This window comes from Xiphophorus maculatus, chromosome 7, assembly GCF_002775205.1.
Source record: "Xiphophorus maculatus strain JP 163 A chromosome 7, X_maculatus-5.0-male, whole genome shotgun sequence".
NCBI classification, from domain to species: Eukaryota; Metazoa; Chordata; class Actinopteri; order Cyprinodontiformes; family Poeciliidae; genus Xiphophorus; species Xiphophorus maculatus.
In genome coordinates, this window is record NC_036449.1 from 11,924,801 (window position 1) to 11,945,017 (window position 20,217).

The window sequence follows — 20,217 nt, forward strand, 5'->3', positions numbered from 1 at the left end:
TTAGCAAATAGAGGATATTCTGTTTATAGGTGATCAGCAAGCAGTTTAGACGATTACCATGAAGACTACATGTTAAAGGATTCAGAAGGTAAGTTACATTTAATTATTAACTGATTACTAGCTTAAAACAAAGATTAAAATAAAAAAGTACTCTAATCAAATAAAAAGAAATATTCATTTTAAAGGTTGTTTTTGCATAAATAAAATAAATACATAAAATTTCTCTCTGAATCAAACTGACCATCATTCCTTCTTACATATCCAACAAATAATGCAACTTTAATTCAGTTTTTGACATCCAAGACATATTCTCTTAAAGTAGAGGACTATTATATTAGACATCAGTGAAAAGCACGACAGTCACAGTGTCCTTCAAGCTCAACATCATGGATTCAGTAAATATTTCTAAGTAAGAGTAAAAATGGTATCCTTACCAGGTTATAGTACGTCTTGCTAATAACAGAAGTGTCGAAGCCTTTCGGTGGGCTCTTCAGGGTGACAGACTTTGGGGACACTTGTTTATCTGTTGCCAGAAAGTAAAAGCAATTCATTATATCACCTGAAGATGGCGGTATTGCATGAAACTGAACATTATATTCACTGCAATATTTTCACATCTTCAAGCAGCCATCAACAGTCATTCTGTGAACGGCTATGGATCCAACGATGCAGACAAGGCGGTACTTTAAAAAATCTGAAGGGAAATACAAATCATGTTCCCTTGTTCTCACAAATAGAGTAAAGGCTTCATTAATCACAAACTGTTTTGAAAAATCTGTAATAAGGGCAGAATATTTTAGATCAGATTTCACAAGCTTATATAATGTGGTTTGTCTAATTCAAAAGTGGTTTTAGTGTAAAAAATACATAAAATAAAGTAAAAACTCACTGTTAATTTTCCCATTTTGTGCTATATGAAGGATGCGCAATATCACAAAAATATTTGACTGTGACGCCATTTTAAATTTGGAAAATTGTATTAATTACAATTCACCCTCATTTTCCAGGTCCTCTTTTTTAATTTCTTATTTTCTAAATTAAATTTTTTCAGCACCTCAAGTTTAAAATCAAACAGAGCAAAGATGCTATTTATTTCTGGATTAGTATTTCAGCTTTTGAACTAGAGATGATCGATTAAAATACAGGAAGCATTTCAAAACAGAGTGATCCATATCCTGTTCTTGCTGCTTAAAACAAACATGTTTTTATTATAAACCAAGAAAATACAGAATTGAAAGTCATCTTTTTAAAAAGACAGTTGTGGGAGACCCTTCTGTGTTTAGGATCAACAATGCTTTTCATTTTACTACAAAAACATGCCTAGTTTATCATTGAACTACAGACATTAAAAATCCATTTGGAATATGACACACTTCCTATAGCCAATTAAAAGACGCAGGACAATAATCAACACGCTCTGCATCACAAGACAGGAATTCATAAAAGGTCCCTTTTTGAGAATTAAGTGAAATAAAAACATGTCATGATTTGAGAATCAACAATGAATCCTTTTGTCTTCATCTCATTTTACTCTCCATCTGCTGATAGTGGTAACACATGGCTTCACACCACAGCAGCTTATGAGTAATTGCTGTGTCGCTGCATTACTATCAGATTGGATAACAACAACAACAAAGGCTGTTGTGATGTTTGTAACTCTGATAGGGATGTGACGCGGGTTATTCAGAACAACATTATTCACAAAGGCGTGCACAGACAGGAAACTGATTTACATCATAAAGAGACTGACAAAACTGAAGTCAATCTATTCACCCATCGTTGTTGGACTGCTTATCTGGGACCAGGTTGGTTCCAGATTGCAGCAACTTATTTGAAACTTCCTCAACAGGCACCTGGGCAAAGTTTATTCTATCCATTTGCCAATGAATTTTTTTTTTTTTTTTCACTCACTAAACTCATGGTCCCTTGTGAGGGTTGAATTATACGTCTTGTTCTAGTCCACATATGCATGCTTCCTGGCTTCTTCAGTTACAAGAGGACAGCTTTAACCATGAGTGTTCACACCCAACAATAAAGTCCATCATAAATGAACTAATCTCTGTTTACCAAACAAACATGGAGCTACAACACAGTCAATTGCTGCTCTGCTGCATGAGTGGAACATCAAAAAAGGAAATTAAATCTAATCCGCCCTGTGTGGATTGTGTTTGGAATACTAACAAATGCAGAGAAGCATATCTCAGACCACTTTTGAAGAAGGCCTAAATGAAAACCCTCCTCATCTCTGTTTCGGTGCAATCATACAGCGCACAGGAGACGATGGAGCCAGGGGCAATAGATTCATTTGTTCTTGTTGGCGTTGTGCATGAACACATTCAAAAGGAGAACTTTCATTGTCTGCTCTATTGAGAAATTAACTCATCACAAGCTTCAGCTTCCATATGCAGAAAATCATCACATCGTTTTCTCTTGAAGGCGAGAGCTTGGTGACTGTTGTGCGGTTGAGACTCATTTGCACACACAAAATCTATGGGCAATTTCTATTGTTAATACACATGCCTCTCCGCTCCCTAAAGCATGCTGTTGTCTGTGAGCCTGCTGAAGGTAGTGGATAAAAAAGACCAAGTTTTGAAGAAAAAAAAAACAAAAACAAGCACAGGATTTATGCTTTAACTAAAAAAAACAAAAACAAGCACAGGATTTATGCTTTAACTAAATCTTGTCACTTTAGACGTTGCTGTATGATCATCATTAAGGTAAGTATAACATGAATAACAGCACAGATTATGAGCAGCTGTCACATTGGGATTGTATGAAAGAGGAACACCACTGCTGTCAGTGTAATTTAACCTTAACCACAACTTTGTAATCATTTATCTTACACATTATTATGCACTTGTATTGTTGTTTTGTATGTAACTTTAATGATTTTATATAATGTTAGAACAGGTCTCTCTGGAAAGCAATAATGCAAAATAGTAAAAATATTCCAAATCTAAAGAAGAAAGCATTATTAGGAACTAATCCAAATTAAAATGTAGTTTTTACATGTGCCCTCCCCCTGACACATGTAAACAAATTACAATTTGCAAATTACATATGTTAATTTGTGCATGACATCATTATCAGAGTATTTTTACGACTTTATTCAAAAAAAATGAAGAAGCTACAGTACGATGTTGAGAATGTGAATTTCTACATTTTTAGCAAGTGAACTATGATTTATTTGAACTAAATGCTGAACTAGTTCTGCTGGACTTTGTTCTACCGTAGATCAGTACAATGTTTCAGCTTTGCATTTGACTCCTCCTGGTCCAAGGTGAATTTTGTTTCTCTCCAAATTAGAAGAAACCTTCACCTACAGATCCCGGACTGCTAAACCCCCATTTGCATTTGAACATTGCATGGCAAAATATGAGCGTTCTCTCAGAATATAATTAAATTATCATCATAACAGGACATCCTAATTCTATTAAGCAGCTGGATCTGCATCTTCCCCATAATTTCCAATCAGGACAAAATCATTACCCATATCTTTATGTCTGATCTTGTGGTACCTACCAGAGCCTTTGATTTCACGCACATAGTTGCTAGGAAACCACCCAGTCTTGCCGTTGAGTATCCCCTCCCACCAGCCGCCCTCCTCCTGACGGGTCACGCTGATGATGTCACCCTTGGTAAAGGTGAGCTCATCCTCGTTGGTCTGCTGGAAGTTGAAGCGAGCCTTCACCAGCAGCTGCTGTCCGCTGTTTTCTGACATGTCCTGAAGAAGTGCCAAAATAAAAATAAACACAGAGCTCATGTGTGTTTAATCAAAAAATATTTTTTTATTATTTTACTTGTTACAAACAGCTGTTTTGACAAACTATTTAATATTTGTATTAAGCTGAATATTAAACACCAAGTTATGAATTTTAATTTTTAAAAACACTTGCTTCGTTGTGTGCAAACCCTACCAGACTTCGAAACTGGTTCTGCAGCAGCTTGGAGGATCGGCCCAGCGACGCCTGAGAGGACAGCGACTCAAACGACTTGATGCGGTGGGCAGAAGAGTGTCGGGCGCACACTGAGTCACTCCCCACGCCGATATCTAGACAAATACGGCAGAGCATAAATAAAACAGAGCTGGTATCTGCAGTCAGCCCCCACACACTGCTTTGCAGTTCTTTCATAAAAACTGGCTGCTCTCTCCTCATGTGACTCGCACACACACGGTGCACATATTTCAACCAACCTGCAGTGACTTTATTCAGGGCCACCAGGCTGCTCAGCACCTTGGAGAAGTTCAGGCCCAGCAGAAGGTCACTGGCCTCGAATGGCTGTGGACGATAAGAGGACAAAACATGAGCAAATTTAATTTGCCTTTGTAAAATAAGATGCCTTATTTTACAAAGGCAGCTGGAGTTTATTCATCACCTTTCACAGAAACAGAAAAAGAAACATGCATGCTCAGCAAACCCATGAATTAATCTACATCAGCTATAAAGAGACACATTTAGCAGTGTCATCTTTTAACCCAAATGAAAAGCATTTCCTGTATGCACAAAAGGCTCATGTCATCAATCATGGCTGTATTCAAATTCACTGAGGCTTAATATGTCAGATATCGCAACACAGTAATGACATATTTTTTAAATAGAAACTGAAAGAGCAAGTCAGGAAATTGGTTCCAAACTTAAAGTGAGCTTAAAGTTTACCTTAATCTTTAGTATGTATTTTAGCAAAAAATATACAAATGAAAGAAACCATTATTTTCATAACTTGTTTATGGGAATAAAGCAAAGGTTTTCATCATATTTTTTCTCATATTTTGCCACGTTACAAACTCAAACATGAATATATTTCAGAATGTTTTTATGTGACACTTCAACAAAAAATAGAGCATAACTATGAAGTGGAAGAAAAATTATACAAAGTTTTCATATTCCCATATGGCGTTCATGTCTACTCTGCCTCCCTGAGCTATAACTCTTATAGGGTACATCTTTACCAGCCTTGCAAATACGACTCTCTACTTTACAAAACAGCTCAAGCTCAATCTGAATGGATGGAGACCACTGGTGAAGAGTCTTGATACAGCTTCTAAATTGGATTTAGGTCTGGACTTCAAGTCAATCTTTCTAACACATTGAAATCGTTTTTCACATCATCCTGCTGGAAGATGATGAAGTCTTTGGCTGCCTCTAGCAGGTTTTCATCCTGAATTGTCTTATTTTTAGCTTTATCCAATCCTATCAACTCTGACTAGCTTTCATGTCTCCACTGAAGAAAACATCCCCACATCCTGATGTTGCCAGAAAAATGTGCCCCATAGGGATTGCTGTTTTCAGTCTAATGTACAGTGTTAAAAAAGACTTGATATGAGAACCTGGTGAAAATGAAACCCAGCAAGAAACACTGCAGAAGTCAGATTTACAGCAACAAGGATCTAAACCAACCCAACTAAATAGTCTGCTGAAAGGTGAATAACATGAAAGGGTTTCCACTGCAAACATTACCTTCCCACCACATTTGCTGAACACACAAAAGGTTCACAACAGATGTTTCTCTTTTCTTTTTCTTTTTTGCTTGAGATGATAGTAAGGTATTGTATTTACACTTAGAAACATGAAAGTCTTTATTATTATTATGTTTTGTTGGTGAAATGTCTGTCTGAAATAAATCATCATCATAATTTTTCTTCACATCATTTCTAGCTCTGGAGAACTTGACTGCGCTGAGGAGGTGATTCAGCCATTTGATCAAAGGGTGTGGTCGTTATTTATATTTCTTAAAGAGAAAATAAAATGGGCTCAAATTGGAGCTTTACATCTAAAAATTGCAGGACGCCAGCCCTTGAGGACTGGGGTTGCCCAACCCTTGTCTATGCTATTTTTTTAATGAAAAATAAAATTAGTTAAAATTAAAACCACCAGGCCATACCTCAACCAAAACCAGAAACTGCCCAGGAACAACACGCTTGATGCACCCATATACAGTAAATAGCACAAACAACAAAAAAGACAATTATAAGGAGAATCTTGCTCCTCAGACAGAGAAAAAATATTACTAAGACAAGAACTGAAACTCACGTTTAGGTATGATTTATCTAGATTAAAACATGAAAAGTGTAGCAAAAAGAAAGAAAAAGATAGTAGTACTGAATGTAGAAATATACTGTATATCTACATGATATTCATCACAATTTCCTTCTTTCCTCCCAGCAAGGATGAATGGAGGCGATTGGTTGGGCGTAACTCTCTTCTCTCTTCCTCTGTAACAACGTCATGTGATGAGTTGCTCTCACTTCACTGACCAAAAGAAAGATATGAGTCTCAATCATCTTACACTCAGATATCCTTAGGGGAATGCATCAGTGACTGTGTTTTAGTGGGAGTGTGTCGAGCATACACAAGTGTTGTATATATATGTTTGTTCAAGAGCTGAATGACTTTTAGTCTTTATCTGAGTAAGTGAAGCCAAACCTAGGGATAGTGAGCCTCCTTGTTTTCAAAAAGGAGGCTCTTTTAACACAAATTAGATGGAGTAACAGTTCAAACTCTTTTTTTAGAGATGCATCTAGAAATAGGATGGTGACAACAATCACTAGATTTTCCCCCTGAAAAGCCCTGATTAGTGATCTTTTAGTAAGAAATTTAGAATAATACATTTATTTATTTGCTTTTTTTGTCAGTTTAGAGAATGCAACATATAAAATATATAAATTTATTTCAGGGCTTTTATTCAGAAATTTCATAAAAACTTATACTGTAATAGCAGGAAATTTAAAAAGTGGTTTTAATCTAAGTCACCAAGTCTGAATGAGTTTTAGACATTCATGAAAAGAACAAGGAAACTAATTTCTGATTTTAAGAAAGGCTTCTAGTGTGTTTTCATGTTTTCAAAGACTTTCAAACATTTTGCTAAAACAAAGAGGCCTGCTGGGCTGTTCCACATATCAAAATTTTAAAAAAGTACAAAAACGCCTGAGGGGCTTCCAAGTTATCCAGGAAAGAAGCACGAGGGGAAAAACATATTTATATTCCTCAAAGAAAAACTTGAGTTCAAGTTGGATCATTACAAAATTTAAGCAACAAGCAGTGAGTTAAATTTGTTTCAGTGGAAACACCCTCAACTTTCCCCTTCTGTATGACCGAGCCAGCTGTTACAAATTTGATTATGGATTTTCCCCAGAACTGAAAAGCACAAACAATGAATTAGCAACCAAAAGAGAACCATCACTTTTTGAGGCAACAGCAGTTTCAATTAGAAACAAGCTGAAATTAGCAGGTCTGTTGGTAAAATAAAGAGCACGCTGTAGATGTGTAATCAATACAGATAACACGATTAAACAACAAGCTAGTCTCCATTTGTAAATAATCTGATGTTATTTTACAAAGAGCAAAATTGCAGGTAAGCTGTTAAGTATTTTTTTTTTTAGGTTTTGTGGTACAAGTCACATCGACTCAACAATAGCTGGACATGAAAAAGGGCAGAGAGAAAAGAAGAGGACATGCAGCAAAAGGGCTGGGAATGACACTTCTGTCTATTTTAGGAACTCCATATAGATTCGCTATTAGCTTCCAGTAAATGTAAATACTCAACAGCTTTGAATACTGTGGATGGTGTCCATGACTGCCAAACCCATTCTTCTGCAAGTGCTATGCAGATATGCAGAATCCTAAATTCAAAGTAGGATTGCATGCAATCTCTGGGTATGCTGCCTAAAAGTAAAAACATGTTCAGCTTGGTTGAACTGTTGTATGACGATACTTTAAAATGTCTAGAAGCAACACAGACTCTGATATTTCCATGTTTACACTGATAACAGTCCCCACAGTGAGACATTTTTGACCCCTTTCTTTTGTCTGATTTACAAAGTAACAGCAGTTCCTTCTTAATACACAACAAATGATTAGTATTAAAGATTAGTGAGGTAATAAGAATAACTAAGATTACAAGCTTAGACTTGTCTCTTGTTCTCCAGCATCCAGGGGAAGAGCGGCTCCTTCAGAGCAGGTTCAGACAACGGAGGAACACCCAACTCTGACTCATCATGCTAATAATTAGAGAAATGTGTGCTTAACACCATGTGGTTTTAAAGGTAAGGGACAGAAAATATACATTTCTGTTCCAAGTTCACATTTATTTATACACAGAAGCCATTTTCACCAAATTTTAAGACAGTGTCTTAAAAGATGAAGCCAAATTAGTGAAATAGTTTCTGTTTTTTCTTCTAAAAACAGAAGAATCCTCAATGACCATTTGACCATATATGAATACCAGAGGTGGTGAAAATATGCTTATTTTTGTTTCACGGAAATAAAATCTGCTAAATATCATAAGTATTAGTCTAAGCTTTTTCATCATGCCAGAAGATTTAGAAATAAATGTGGCTGACAAAATTTCTTGTGAATAAAAGCAGAAAAAGGCTGCATTTGTAAAGATGCACCAATTTTGGTTCAACTTTACAAATAAATTACAAAGTTTGCTTTAAGAGCCAACAGAAAATTAAAGCTTTTAACCTGTTGGCTGAAACTGTACATACTGTACAGTATGTAACTTTTATAAGTTAATTAAATGTAATACTATATTATGTTCAAACTAAACTTGTAACGACTTAATATAAGAAAGTAGATTTTTTTTGTAGAGAAACTGATCTGTATTTCATGTTAGATCAGAAATATAAAAGTATCTTGCATTTATAATATCTGAGGATCAGTTGACATGCTATTCTTATCAACAAATTGTGAATCACCTTTTCTTAATCAAAATGCTTGTTGCCACCTATGAACTTCTTGTGCTGGTCAGTCAAATTTGTACCACTCTTAAACTGCATTAAGGAGGCCACACAAAATCATTCTGAGGGCCACAAATGGCCCCGAGAGCCACACTTTGGATACCATTGCACTATATGATCATTTCCATTCATGCAACAAAGCAGGACCCAGGAATATTTAAAATTATGTTCATTTGAGATTAAACAGCAAACTGGGAACACACACATTTGTGCAAGACTGTCAAGGCTGTCAAGACAGTTGCACAAGTCTTGACAGTCTTGTGCAACTGTCAAGACTCCTGACAGTTGCACAAAAATACACTAATTTCATATGTCTATAACCTGTATTTTCTCTCTCTCTCTGCCTGTTTGTTGATGCATATACAGACCATACATTAGGAAATAGTAGTTTTAATAAATTCAGTTACAAAGAACATTTTGGGGGATGGGGCTCTTCTTCAATATTTGAAATCCCAGTCATGCGTAAGATCTGAAAATTGGACATATTAAAATCTGATTTTCTAAAAAAGAAAATACAAAAATACAAGAAATTATTCAACTTTGACTAAGGTAAGAAAAATCCCACTTTTTTAAAAATAACTTTGTCACCACTGATGTCACAAGATTTTCATTTCCAAGGAAGACAAACTAAAAATTACCAAAAGGATCATAACTTATCTTGTTTAATCAGTTCTATGACAAAATGGTTCCAGCTTACATGTAATCAGCTAAAATTTTAATATGAATACTTGGTTTTTATCATTTAAAATAAAGCTGACAAATTCACCAAAGCCAACGATGCAACTGACAGATTTCCTTTGATTTTAGGTCGTTTTGATTGTGATTTTGAAAGGACTTTTGAAACACAGATAAATTGGCTTATCTTGTTTAAGTTTCTTGATGACATTCTGAGAATTTAACTTTGGAAGACAAAGATATCAACAGATGCTTTTCTCAAAATAATTTGACACGTGTTAAAATGGGATACACAACTGGGTGTTTTCCCACAGGTGATGAAAGATCGGTTTGTAATTAATCAACAGGTAGACGCTTGGGTGAAGGTAACTACCCACAGGCATAGGAGAGGTCATGGGAACAATAAAGAGAACTTCTTATGGTCAAAACTACAAGAGGTTAACAGGTCAGCATGAGCAGCTGCACAAGTGTCAGTCACAAGACTGAACCAAATATCCAAATTAGATGTAAAACAAATCATTCATTTTCATAAGCAACATATACAAACAGGCAAATTAACTCCACTAACAGGAAGCTGACAGAGCTGTAAAAGTGAAGCATCAATCTATTTGTTTTTCACATATTATAAGCAATTCCTCTTATCTGCCACCAAAGCTAACAGAGGTCGGAGCCAGCAGAGCTCTGACTGCTCATTTTGGCTCTACAGACGGTGAGAGACTGAATGCCAAAACACAAATTACTGTAATCCTGCTTTACCGACCTCACTAAAAAAGGTCACACATATCTGATCAAAATCTTGCATGCAAGAACCCATTAAGTGTAAAAGACTATGACATGACTCCCATTTTAACAGAAAATTGTGAATCCAGCACTAAAAAGACTATGCTAGCACAAAGGGCACACATTTAGGCAAACTTTGAAAGGATGTACTCCATTTCTCTACGCTGCATTCAACCTGAGGGAACCCTGTGGTTTTTCTACCATCTCTACCAACAGACTTTAAGCCACAGAAGTGGGTCTGAAACTGTACTACGATACCGTTGGTATAAGATAAGCCAGTTAGTTTTTATGCTTATGATGGAGGAGATTAGATATGGAATCACATTGGCAAAAATCTGCAGATTATTTCTCAACAGTGCTTGTCAAGACCTGGCTCTGCAGCACGCCAGAACAAACGCAGATCTTTACCAATAAAATAATCACGCACTGCCTTTGCCTCCCTTGCATTCTGTGTTGTCCAACTTTTAATTTGCATGTTTCACAAACTCAGTGTGACAGGGCTCTGTGCTGCTCTTCTGGCTCAGTGGCCAGAGGCTCTGCAGGGAGAGGCAACGCTGAGGAACACTGAGCTGCATTGTCAGACTGGTTCAATGACCCATCTATGCACTGGCCAATACACAGAGATAAACAACACTCTGTCCTTAATTTGCTTTAGGCTGTGGTAAGCATTCCCATTGCATTTCTATACAGAAACCCAACACATTTCTATTTTGAAATAATATAGGGAGTACAACTAAGTTAGAAAAAGCCCAGTTACATATATAAATATAAAAGTCTTTGTTCACAGCTGTATGACGGAAGATGATCTACAATGGCCAGAGTGAACTGCTGGTGACAATAAAGCCAAGCACCGGCCCCTTGCAGTAATTCAAAAGGCGTCAACATTACCCAGACGCTTCCAGATATAAGCAGAGAAAAGTAAACAGACCTCGTTTGAATCCTGTATTCAACCAAAATGCAGTCCTTTTAGAACCGCCACTGGTACGGGAAGGCAAAAGCTATCTCAGTCGGGCTTTAGGTGATTGTTCTCGGTAGCAAATTCACTCCTCCTCCCCCTTTTCTGTCAGGAGCTCCGAGAGTCCGCTCCACAACACGACACTTATATCCATCATATCCTCCCAAACATGCAAACTCGACGACTCAGAAAGCGCCTCTTTTCTGGATATGTTGTCCAGAGGAGCGAAATGTAACCCAGCATGTTTTTCAAAAAGTGTACTCACCTCGACGCGGAACGATGTGCAGCCCTTGAGAAACTCCTTTATGTTGCTCAGACACTCGCCGTCGTTCTTCGGTTCTGGATAAATCTGGAACAAAAACAAAAAAGGACGGAAACGCTGAGTGTCGACAAAACTGCTCCTCTTCCCGCTGCGGACGAGTTACTGCTCTTTGGGAATGTGCTAGCTTTTAAAGTCTCGTTTCGTTTTCAGCACGCATTCTACAGCTTCTGTGTGCATTGGGCCCGACGCTTCTGGAGGCTGCACACAAACCAAGCTGTGGGGAAGTAAAGGAGGCTGGAAGCACTCAGTCGAGGAAATGACGTTGCCAAATAGGGATCCCCCACCGATGATGATGATGATGATGATGATGATGGTGCAAGACATTTACAATAACCTCCTTCAAACAGGTAGAAAGAAACAAAATGTTTTCATATATTTGCAAGTAGTAAAATAATAATACGGAACAATGCTTCAAAAATATTTAATATTTACACAGCTGTACTCTAAATCTTGTTTGATTCGCTTTTATTGCCACAGTAGCCCAGACACATAAAAAAACAATGGCTATAAGGAAGATGTGGACATTTTAAAATGAAATGTTTTCGACTCCTTGCAGTTTGCAATTCTGCCACTAGAAGCGTGTTTCTCCTTGCAGGAACCTTTTCAGGAACCACGTTAGTGCAATTTCGATATTCTCTCCTTTCTCTCTTGATTTGTACTGTAGGAACTAGGGCAAAAGCAGGTCCTGCAAATGGCCCTGCTGAGGCGGGATGACGTTTTGTATGCACTCTGAATTAACACTGTGGTGTTTGTGGTGGATAGATCCTAAACATTTCTCACAGAATTAATATCCTCAGCATTTTATATCCTGGTTCATGCTCCTTTGCATGTCAACAGGAGTTCTGTGTTTATATTTACAAGCAGAGCATTTCAACCCAGCAACTAGTGCTAAATATTACAGTGTTTCACAAAGTTTACATTGGATTACATTGATAATATCTACCGTTAGAGGAATTTGTATAAAGGAAGCATGAACTTTTGCTTTCAGAGGCTTTCTGGAGATGAAGAAAGAGACAAAACATTTTCATTACAGTCTTCTTTTAGATGTAGATTTTTTAGACATTTTAACAAACTAACAAGTAGGGCTGCACAGTGACGCAGTTGGTAGCACTGTTGCCTTGCAGCAAGAAGGTCCTGGGTTCGATTCCCGGCCTGGGGTCTTTCTGCACAAAGTTTGTATGTTCTTATATGTGGGTTCTCTCCGGCTTCCTCCCACAGTCCAAAAACATGACTGTCAGGTTAATTGGTCTCTCTAAATTCTCCCTAGGTGTAAGTGTGTGTTTGTGCATGGTTGTTTGTCCTGTCTGTCTCTGTGCTGCCCTGCGACAGACTGGCAACCTGTCCAGGGTGTACCCTGCCTCTCGCCTGGAATGTTAGCTGGAGATAGGCACCGGCAACCCTCCAGACCCCACTAGGGACAAGGGTGTTAGAAGATGGATGGCTGAATTTTAACAAGTAAAAATTGTTTTCAGTATTTATGTTTAAAGCAATCGCAATTTCACCAAGCATTTTTAACACTGCATTTTCTGTGTGTGAGATATGTGAATTGGTATATGCTTCTTCTGGGTAGAAATTATTTTAATTTTGTTCCACAGCTTAACCGCTATGAAATTGTCTGATGCCTGAAGAAAGTCAATTATAATCCCGATAGAAACTCTGGTTTTTTCTTTTCTTTCTGAAAGTCAGATTCAGTGCAATTCACTCAAAAGCAACCCTGTCTACACATTTCCACACAGTTTGGAGTGGCAGTCTATGAATTTGAACCCTTAACTACTTTCAAACAATCTGAGATTAATGCTGTTCTTGTCTTGTTTACATAGTTTTAATCAAATTGTGGACTCAGCTATAAACAGAGACCAGTATCCCCAGACATGTGTGGACTCCAGCAGGAGGAAGACTTACTCAGTATCAGGAGGCATAGACTACATCATTGGCCCAAATTTCAGACATCACAACAGAAACACGCACAAAAAACAGTCTAGATACTGTATATTAAAAGTTCATGAAACTTAAGTACAAGAGGAAAAACGTTCAGGAACCTTTTGTCAAAATTCACCTGAAATTCACCAAATCATAAATGTGGCTCCTTAAAGATTTGTTGTGAAATCCATTTTTTCTTAAATAATCTAGCATGCAAACATCCAAAACAATCTTATTTTATGGAAAAATAGTATCACTGATATGATGCCATTTGGTAGAGAGGTTTACTTATGCACAAATATGTTGCTTGCCAAAAGTCATTCACACTTTCCTCAGAAGTCAGAACTGGGAATGACAATGTTCCCACTGCATTTTGGAAAACCACTGCAGTTTGTTCATTGTTGTGTACACTGACTACATTAAAGAGAATTAGCAAAACAAACCAAAGATTTAATGCATTCATACACTTAGAAAAGACATCCACTCTTAGATGTTCTACACTGAAGGACAAAATGTGGCCTCACTTCATCATCTTTTTTTTCTTTTCACCCTGCAAGGGGTCTTTTCATGGGCTCTAGTGTCTCCTTTTCAAAGTAGGCTGACAGGAAAGGGGGAAAACATGCAGTAAACGTCGTCAGGTCCGGGAGTCGAACCCGCGACAGCTGCCACGTTGCCTCTGAATGTGGGTTGCGCTAACCCCTCCACCACCACCACGGCACGCCCCGCTTCATCATCTTCAAGGTGTAAAAACTATATTAATCTCAAGTAGCTTAAGAGGCTTAATGGTGAAGCAGTAAAATGTAAATGCTTTAAAAATTGCCATTGCATGTGTGCTCAGTGAAGCAAATCTAAGGAACAGTATAATCTAAGGAGCTGTAAGTCATGGTATAATATTGCTAAAAGATTATTTTTTTTACCGTTCATTACAATTTAGCTCAAGTATTTGTGCTGTTCATTGTCTTTTTTTTACTAAGTATACTTGTTATAAATTCTGTAATTGTAACAATGGCTATCAATAAATAAGAGGATTGTATTGGCAACTACAAATCAACTTGTTTCTTCTATTTTTTAGCATAATAATGATACTCCAATCCTCATAAGACGCTTTAAATTTATCAGTAGTGTGCAGCAATGTAGTTTTATTGTAACAGCATACCCTACAAACACGATAGGCTGGACAGTGAGTAAGCAATATTTAGGCTGGATAACATAACAGTTTGAACAGATTTATAATATCAGATCGTATTAAAACGAGAGGATACCAATTAGGGCTGAAACGACTCCTCGAGTGATTCAAGTACCTCGATTATTAAAATTCCTCGAGGAAAATGTATCTGCCTCGAAGCTTCGTTAAGTTATATTTTATTATTTAATGCACCGTGTTCCTGCTGGGTTATTACTGGCGTTGAGCGGAGCCCTCACAGTTGTTGATGAAAGCTAAGAGTTAGCAGCATAACGTCCAGTTTTGAAGTTCGGCCTGGGAGGATTTTATTGATTCTGGGTTTTTGTCGTATTTCAAGGAACCAATAAGCATCCTTAAAATGACTGGCGCCATGCCTGGAGCTTTTCTCCTCCCGGAGCTGCTGCCTGGTGGCCGGTTCAGAGCGGACAGCAAGGATGAACGCTGAAAGTGTATTTATACAGGTGAGCGGATATTAACACTGCGGGCGGCTGTGCATTAGATGATTAACGCAAGTGTAGCTTTACGGACAAACCGGAAATTTAATTTCATATCATCCGCAACAAATGGGTGGCGGAGCGCATAGTGACGGCACGTAGCTGGTAGATGAGTTTTTGTGTGCGACAAACGGAGTCAAATCCCGTCGCTAACGTGAACACAAAAGCTATAAATGTCTGAGCAAGGTGAGAGTTCATCTGTTAAACTGACTGAAGATGAATACAAAAGCTGGAGTATAGACATTTTTCATAAGCGTATTTGTGAGCTTGTCTCTTTATTATTGAATTTAATAAAATTTTAGATTTCTGTATTACTTTTCTTCAGGTTAACTTAGTGAGCTATTATTGTTACAGGTTGATTTTCTAAACTACAGAAAGGTTATTGTTAAGGAAGCTCAAATGTAAACAAATTGGATTGATGTTGATATCAGATATTAACTCTGCTGTTATGTTAGATTTACCAAGGTTTTATTTTATCTTTTTATTTTATCCGATTACTCGATTAATCGTAAGAATAATTGATAGATTACTCGATTACTAAAATATTTGTTTACAACAGCCCTAATCCCAATATTCATCACTTTTCTCAAAGACTAGTTGTTTCTTCTTAACGATCCAAGCAATCATCTAAAGATTTAATTTCAATTCTGTGAAGGATTGTAAAGCTCCAGCAAACCACAATGAAAGGTTTGTTTTTTATGTCTAATCTAACAATAGTTGTCACAAATCTCTCCACCCATGAAGTCAGTTTGAAGGATGGGTGTAATGGAGGAAAGTTTATAATGAAGTATATCACTCAATCAGTCTGGACGCGTTACATCACAAAACAGAATAAGCCAAAGATGCACTATTTGTGCTGACAGACTTCAAGTTATGTGGATGTCAAGATTATTTTCAAAGTAATTCAAGTTAAAGTTTTCTTTATGCTTCTGGGACATGTTACTGTAAGTGGACCACTGTGCTTGTGACATTCTTGGCTATTATCTTTAATTTCATTACAAAGAAACCCAGTTTTTCATTTCAAACAACTTATAATTACGACTTTGCATTTATGATCCGACATAGCACGATTCACACTCGTGCAAGATGTGACTCAACTTATCACAAAGCATGCATGGTACATTTAGACATCAGTTATCGGTATCAAAGTATATTAAGATTTTTAAAAGTTACAGTTTAAAAATTGTACAAGTCATACAGTTTAAAATCTTTTTTTTAAAACGAAGGTTAGAAAAAGTGATGGAGTAACTGGTGTTTTGTTCCAGCTGTATTTTCCCCTAGACGACCTGTTGATGCACACTGTCAATCAGATAAAAGTAAGCTACATACTAAATACTCCAAAATGTGCAAAAGTCCCACAGCACATACAAATATGTAAAAAAAACTCCCAAAACAACAAAAGTGAGAAATAGAAAACCGGCAAACAGTCTGTTTTTCAGGGTTTTATGCATTCAAAAAACTTTCAGGTTATTGTTATATGTCATGTTATTTTGGCAGCATTAGATGTAAATGTTGCTTTTCTGTTTTGAATAAAATCAATTCAATTCAATGTTATAAACTTTTGATTTCTTTTTTTGTGTGTAGCTTGAAACCATAGTACTTTTATTCTAGATTATTACTCAGTGAGAGTCTTATGCTGTCCAACGCCTTGTTAGATCCTACAATCAATACACCATTACAATGGAGCTGCACAGTGGAACCTTCTTTTGCCTTGCTGCCTTACAGATAGATGGTCCCAGGTTTGATTCTTGATCTAAATGTTTCTGCATGGAGATCTATATGTTCTCCATGATGATACATGATACTGGTAACATTTCATTTCAGTTCTGTTGATGAATATTGCGATGATGATGAATAAATTACAATTAAAAAAAGTTATCTTTCTATTTCCTGGAGTCTGCTATGATTCAAATGTGTTTGTACTTTGGTTTCATTTGTGTTTCTGTTTGATCTTCTCTTTGTTGGTTTTCTTCTCTTTAGTTCATTTCTGTGTTTGCTTCTTGGGTTATTATTATTTGTGCATTAGAGTTAGTTGCCTTAGATTGTGTCCATCTCTATTTATCTTTCACCTTCCTGCCCACCAGTTTTTCCCCTTCTCAGCTGTTTTCATATCTTCTCATCTCTCCTCTGCCTCTGCTACCTCAACCAACTGTGACAATGTCACAATATCTTCACTCTTTGCAAGCTTTAGCCTTTCATCCAACAAAAAAGTACATCCTGTATGGACATAAAAGATTGAAAATGTCCACCCAACATGCTTAATATACAACTCTCAAGCAGAATTTTCACCCATGACATTTGAAATATAATATCTAATCACCTATTGCTTCCAACTCGAAACTTTGCAATTGTAATTGAGCACAAAGGGGATATTGCAATGACAATATATTTTAATTCAGTATTTGTTAGAATGGCCCTATTCATATTATATTGGCTTAGTCAAAGTCCAGATATTTGAGAAGTAAATTCAAGATTATTTTTGAAGGCTTTAAAATTTACATTCACATACTTCTTCAATCTGATCAGAAGGAACTTGAATGAACATACAGTAGATATTTCTGTTTAGCCTGTAGATACACAAATGGTAAACACAAGAAAGCCTGTAGCTAATATTGCAGCAAAAAGTGGTTCTGCAGTATAAGTATTTACTCAGTGGTACAGGACATATATTTCAGATTTTAATTTGAAATATATGTAATAATAAATAAATAAACAACATAAATACAATATAACTTTTCTTATAATTCATTATTTTGCACTGCATGGTGTTGAATCCCAATAATTAAGGCTGTTGCGACTCTGACAGACAAACGCTGCGCTGTTTCTTTAAATTGGGAAACGAGCCATCTCTGCCTGTGTGCACCTCTGCTGTCAATGGCGGCCCATTCTTACTGATGCTCTGTGTACAGATAACATCCTCTCATCCCCTCACTGATCCCCACAGGCCTACAGAATGTGTACCAACATGACATGCAAACCATATATGGTATTATTTGGACGGTCACAGCCGGGTTTTTCAAAAGCATTTGCATTTTCAGTCGGCGGCTTTCATGGAAAACACAATAAAGCGGCTATTAGATTTAATACTTCCTGGTAATATTAATAAACGCGAAGCAGCCTTATTTATGGCAGATCAATAGGCAGCAGACGAGCGCCTTTCTGTTTTTACACGCTGACACGGGCAACATATGCGCAAGCTGCTACGGTAGACAATAACAAGAGCCGCCGTGACCTACAAAAGAAATTCTCTCATGGATCATTGGACAAAAAGAGAGGCCGGACAACAAACCGCCGCGTCGGTGTCACGGACGTGGACAGACGCGCCGACGGCTTGACAGGCCTGGCGGCTGCCTGGGTTAAACAGAGAAAGAGGAGGAGGAGGAGGAGGAGGAGGAGGAAGAGGGGATGTGTTGCGCTTACTTTCTCCGTGGATCCCGGGCTGAGCCGCTCCAGCAGCTTACAGAGAACCACCCCATCCTTTAGGGAGCTCTGCAGGAAGGCTTCTGGATCCGAGATGGTCTTCTTCGGCGACTCCAGCACCCCGAGCGTGATCAACCACGTAACCGTCTGTTCCGCCGAATTCATGTCCAGAGACTGTTGCTACAGATCCTTCTCAACAAAGAGGCTGCAGAGGGGTGTTTGACAGCTCACCGCCCTGGTTATGCTGTCATCTGTGCGTTAGAATATCATCAACATCATTATTCCTTTTAAAAAGAGAGAGAAAAAAGATGCAGTAGGTGAGGGGGGCCTATGAGAAAGAAGGCAAAGAGAAACCCTCTGTATCTAGGCTGGATGCGGATGATGACGGCTGCTTGTTTTTAAATTTAGCTGGTCTTGTTCTCTCTCCTTGAATGCTCCGTTTGTAGCCCGACTAACCTGGAAAAGCTGTCAGCTGCGGCTCGCTGTGATGCGCTGAGGCAGCGGACCGCATACATATGCGCATCGCAGCCGCTCATCTATTGGATGGTGACATCACAGCAGAGAGAGGACAAGCCAGTCCAACCAGTTGTTGGACCGCTTCAGATCCCCGTGAATAGGCGGCTTTTGCATGTCCTGCTCTTTTATCCGTTTATTACAGACACGCCGCAGGCTGTGGGTCGCTGTCTGCTCTAAGCGCTGTTTTGTTGGTCAGACATTAGTTCAAAAGAGAGGCACTGCAAAAACACAAAATCTTGCCAAGTATTTCTGGTGTCGATTCTAATGCAAATATCTTATTATTACACTTGAAATGAGACAAAACTAACAAGTAGCTTTTCAACAAGAGCTTGTTTTAAGTAAATATAATTCCTTAATATTGATGGAAAAAAATACTTGTTCCATTGGCAGATTATTTCACTTATATCCAGGGGTGAAAGTAAGCCGGTGCTCTGACTATCTGTGCTACCTCGTCAGATTTTCCTACCGTAGCACAGATAGATAGCTATGTCTATCTGTCGGTGCTACGCATCTAAAACTTCTTCCGTGATGTTTACAAACCGAAAACAACAGCAGGCTGTGTTAATGTTAACTATTATAATTGGGTAACATTCTTTGAGTGACGAGACTGGAGTGGAAGCTTGGGAGTTATGCTTAGCATAGCACTGGAACAATTTATATACACGACAAAAACACAAAAATATCACTTCCTTCATCATATCCTATCGGTTTAAAATGAAAAGCACTCGCAGATGTTTGCACTAATCTCTTTTTTTAATACGTTTTGTGGCAGTCTGTTAGCAAATGCAGCGTAGCCACAATGTGTCCACCGGATTGCGCAGGTCACTGTACAACTGAAATTATAGGTTATGCTTAATATTACACCGCTATTAGTTTTAGTATCTCCCATAATATCGCTACCAACATGTTCTATTTAGCACACAAGTAGTTATCTGTTGTTTTACGGGTTTCTTTATTAAGGACTACTGTTGACAGACAAGATATGAGAGCAACAATGAGCCTCTCCATTAATTAACAGCCGTCACAGCACTGGATTATCTTTGACCTGCTCCAAAATAAATAACCTGGCACAAACAAATTTTTCCACCTTATTTTCTAGCACACAAACAATTATCGCAGCACTTAGGTGCTTCTGGCTTACTCAAACTAACAAATGTTTGATTTATTTCAAACAGGTCTTTAAAAACAGGCAATCAGATGTCATATATTTAA

The 20,217-nt window shown here is 37.7% G+C and overlaps 1 protein-coding gene across 2 annotated transcripts in view; it reads right to left on the reverse strand.

Moving 5' to 3' along the window:
- Positions 1 to 19,143, reverse strand: part of LOC102219379 (rho guanine nucleotide exchange factor 7-like) — a 63,867-nt gene extending 44,724 nt beyond the window's left edge. Inside the window, exons 1-6 of one of the 2 annotated variants that reach the window (XM_023337255.1) lie at positions 18,490 to 19,143; positions 11,416 to 11,499; positions 4,196 to 4,280; positions 3,918 to 4,051; positions 3,523 to 3,724; positions 435 to 523 (exon numbers count right to left, since the gene is read on the reverse strand). In XM_023337255.1, the coding sequence (XP_023193023.1) occupies positions 435 to 523; positions 3,523 to 3,724; positions 3,918 to 4,051; positions 4,196 to 4,280; positions 11,416 to 11,499; positions 18,490 to 18,654 (759 nt within the window). In that variant the 5' untranslated portion in view covers positions 18,655 to 19,143. The remainder of the gene's footprint in view (positions 1 to 434; positions 524 to 3,522; positions 3,725 to 3,917; positions 4,052 to 4,195; positions 4,281 to 11,415; positions 11,500 to 18,489) is intronic. The other variant, XM_023337254.1, reaches the window with a different exon arrangement.
- Positions 19,144 to 20,217: the final 1,074 nt, after the last annotated feature.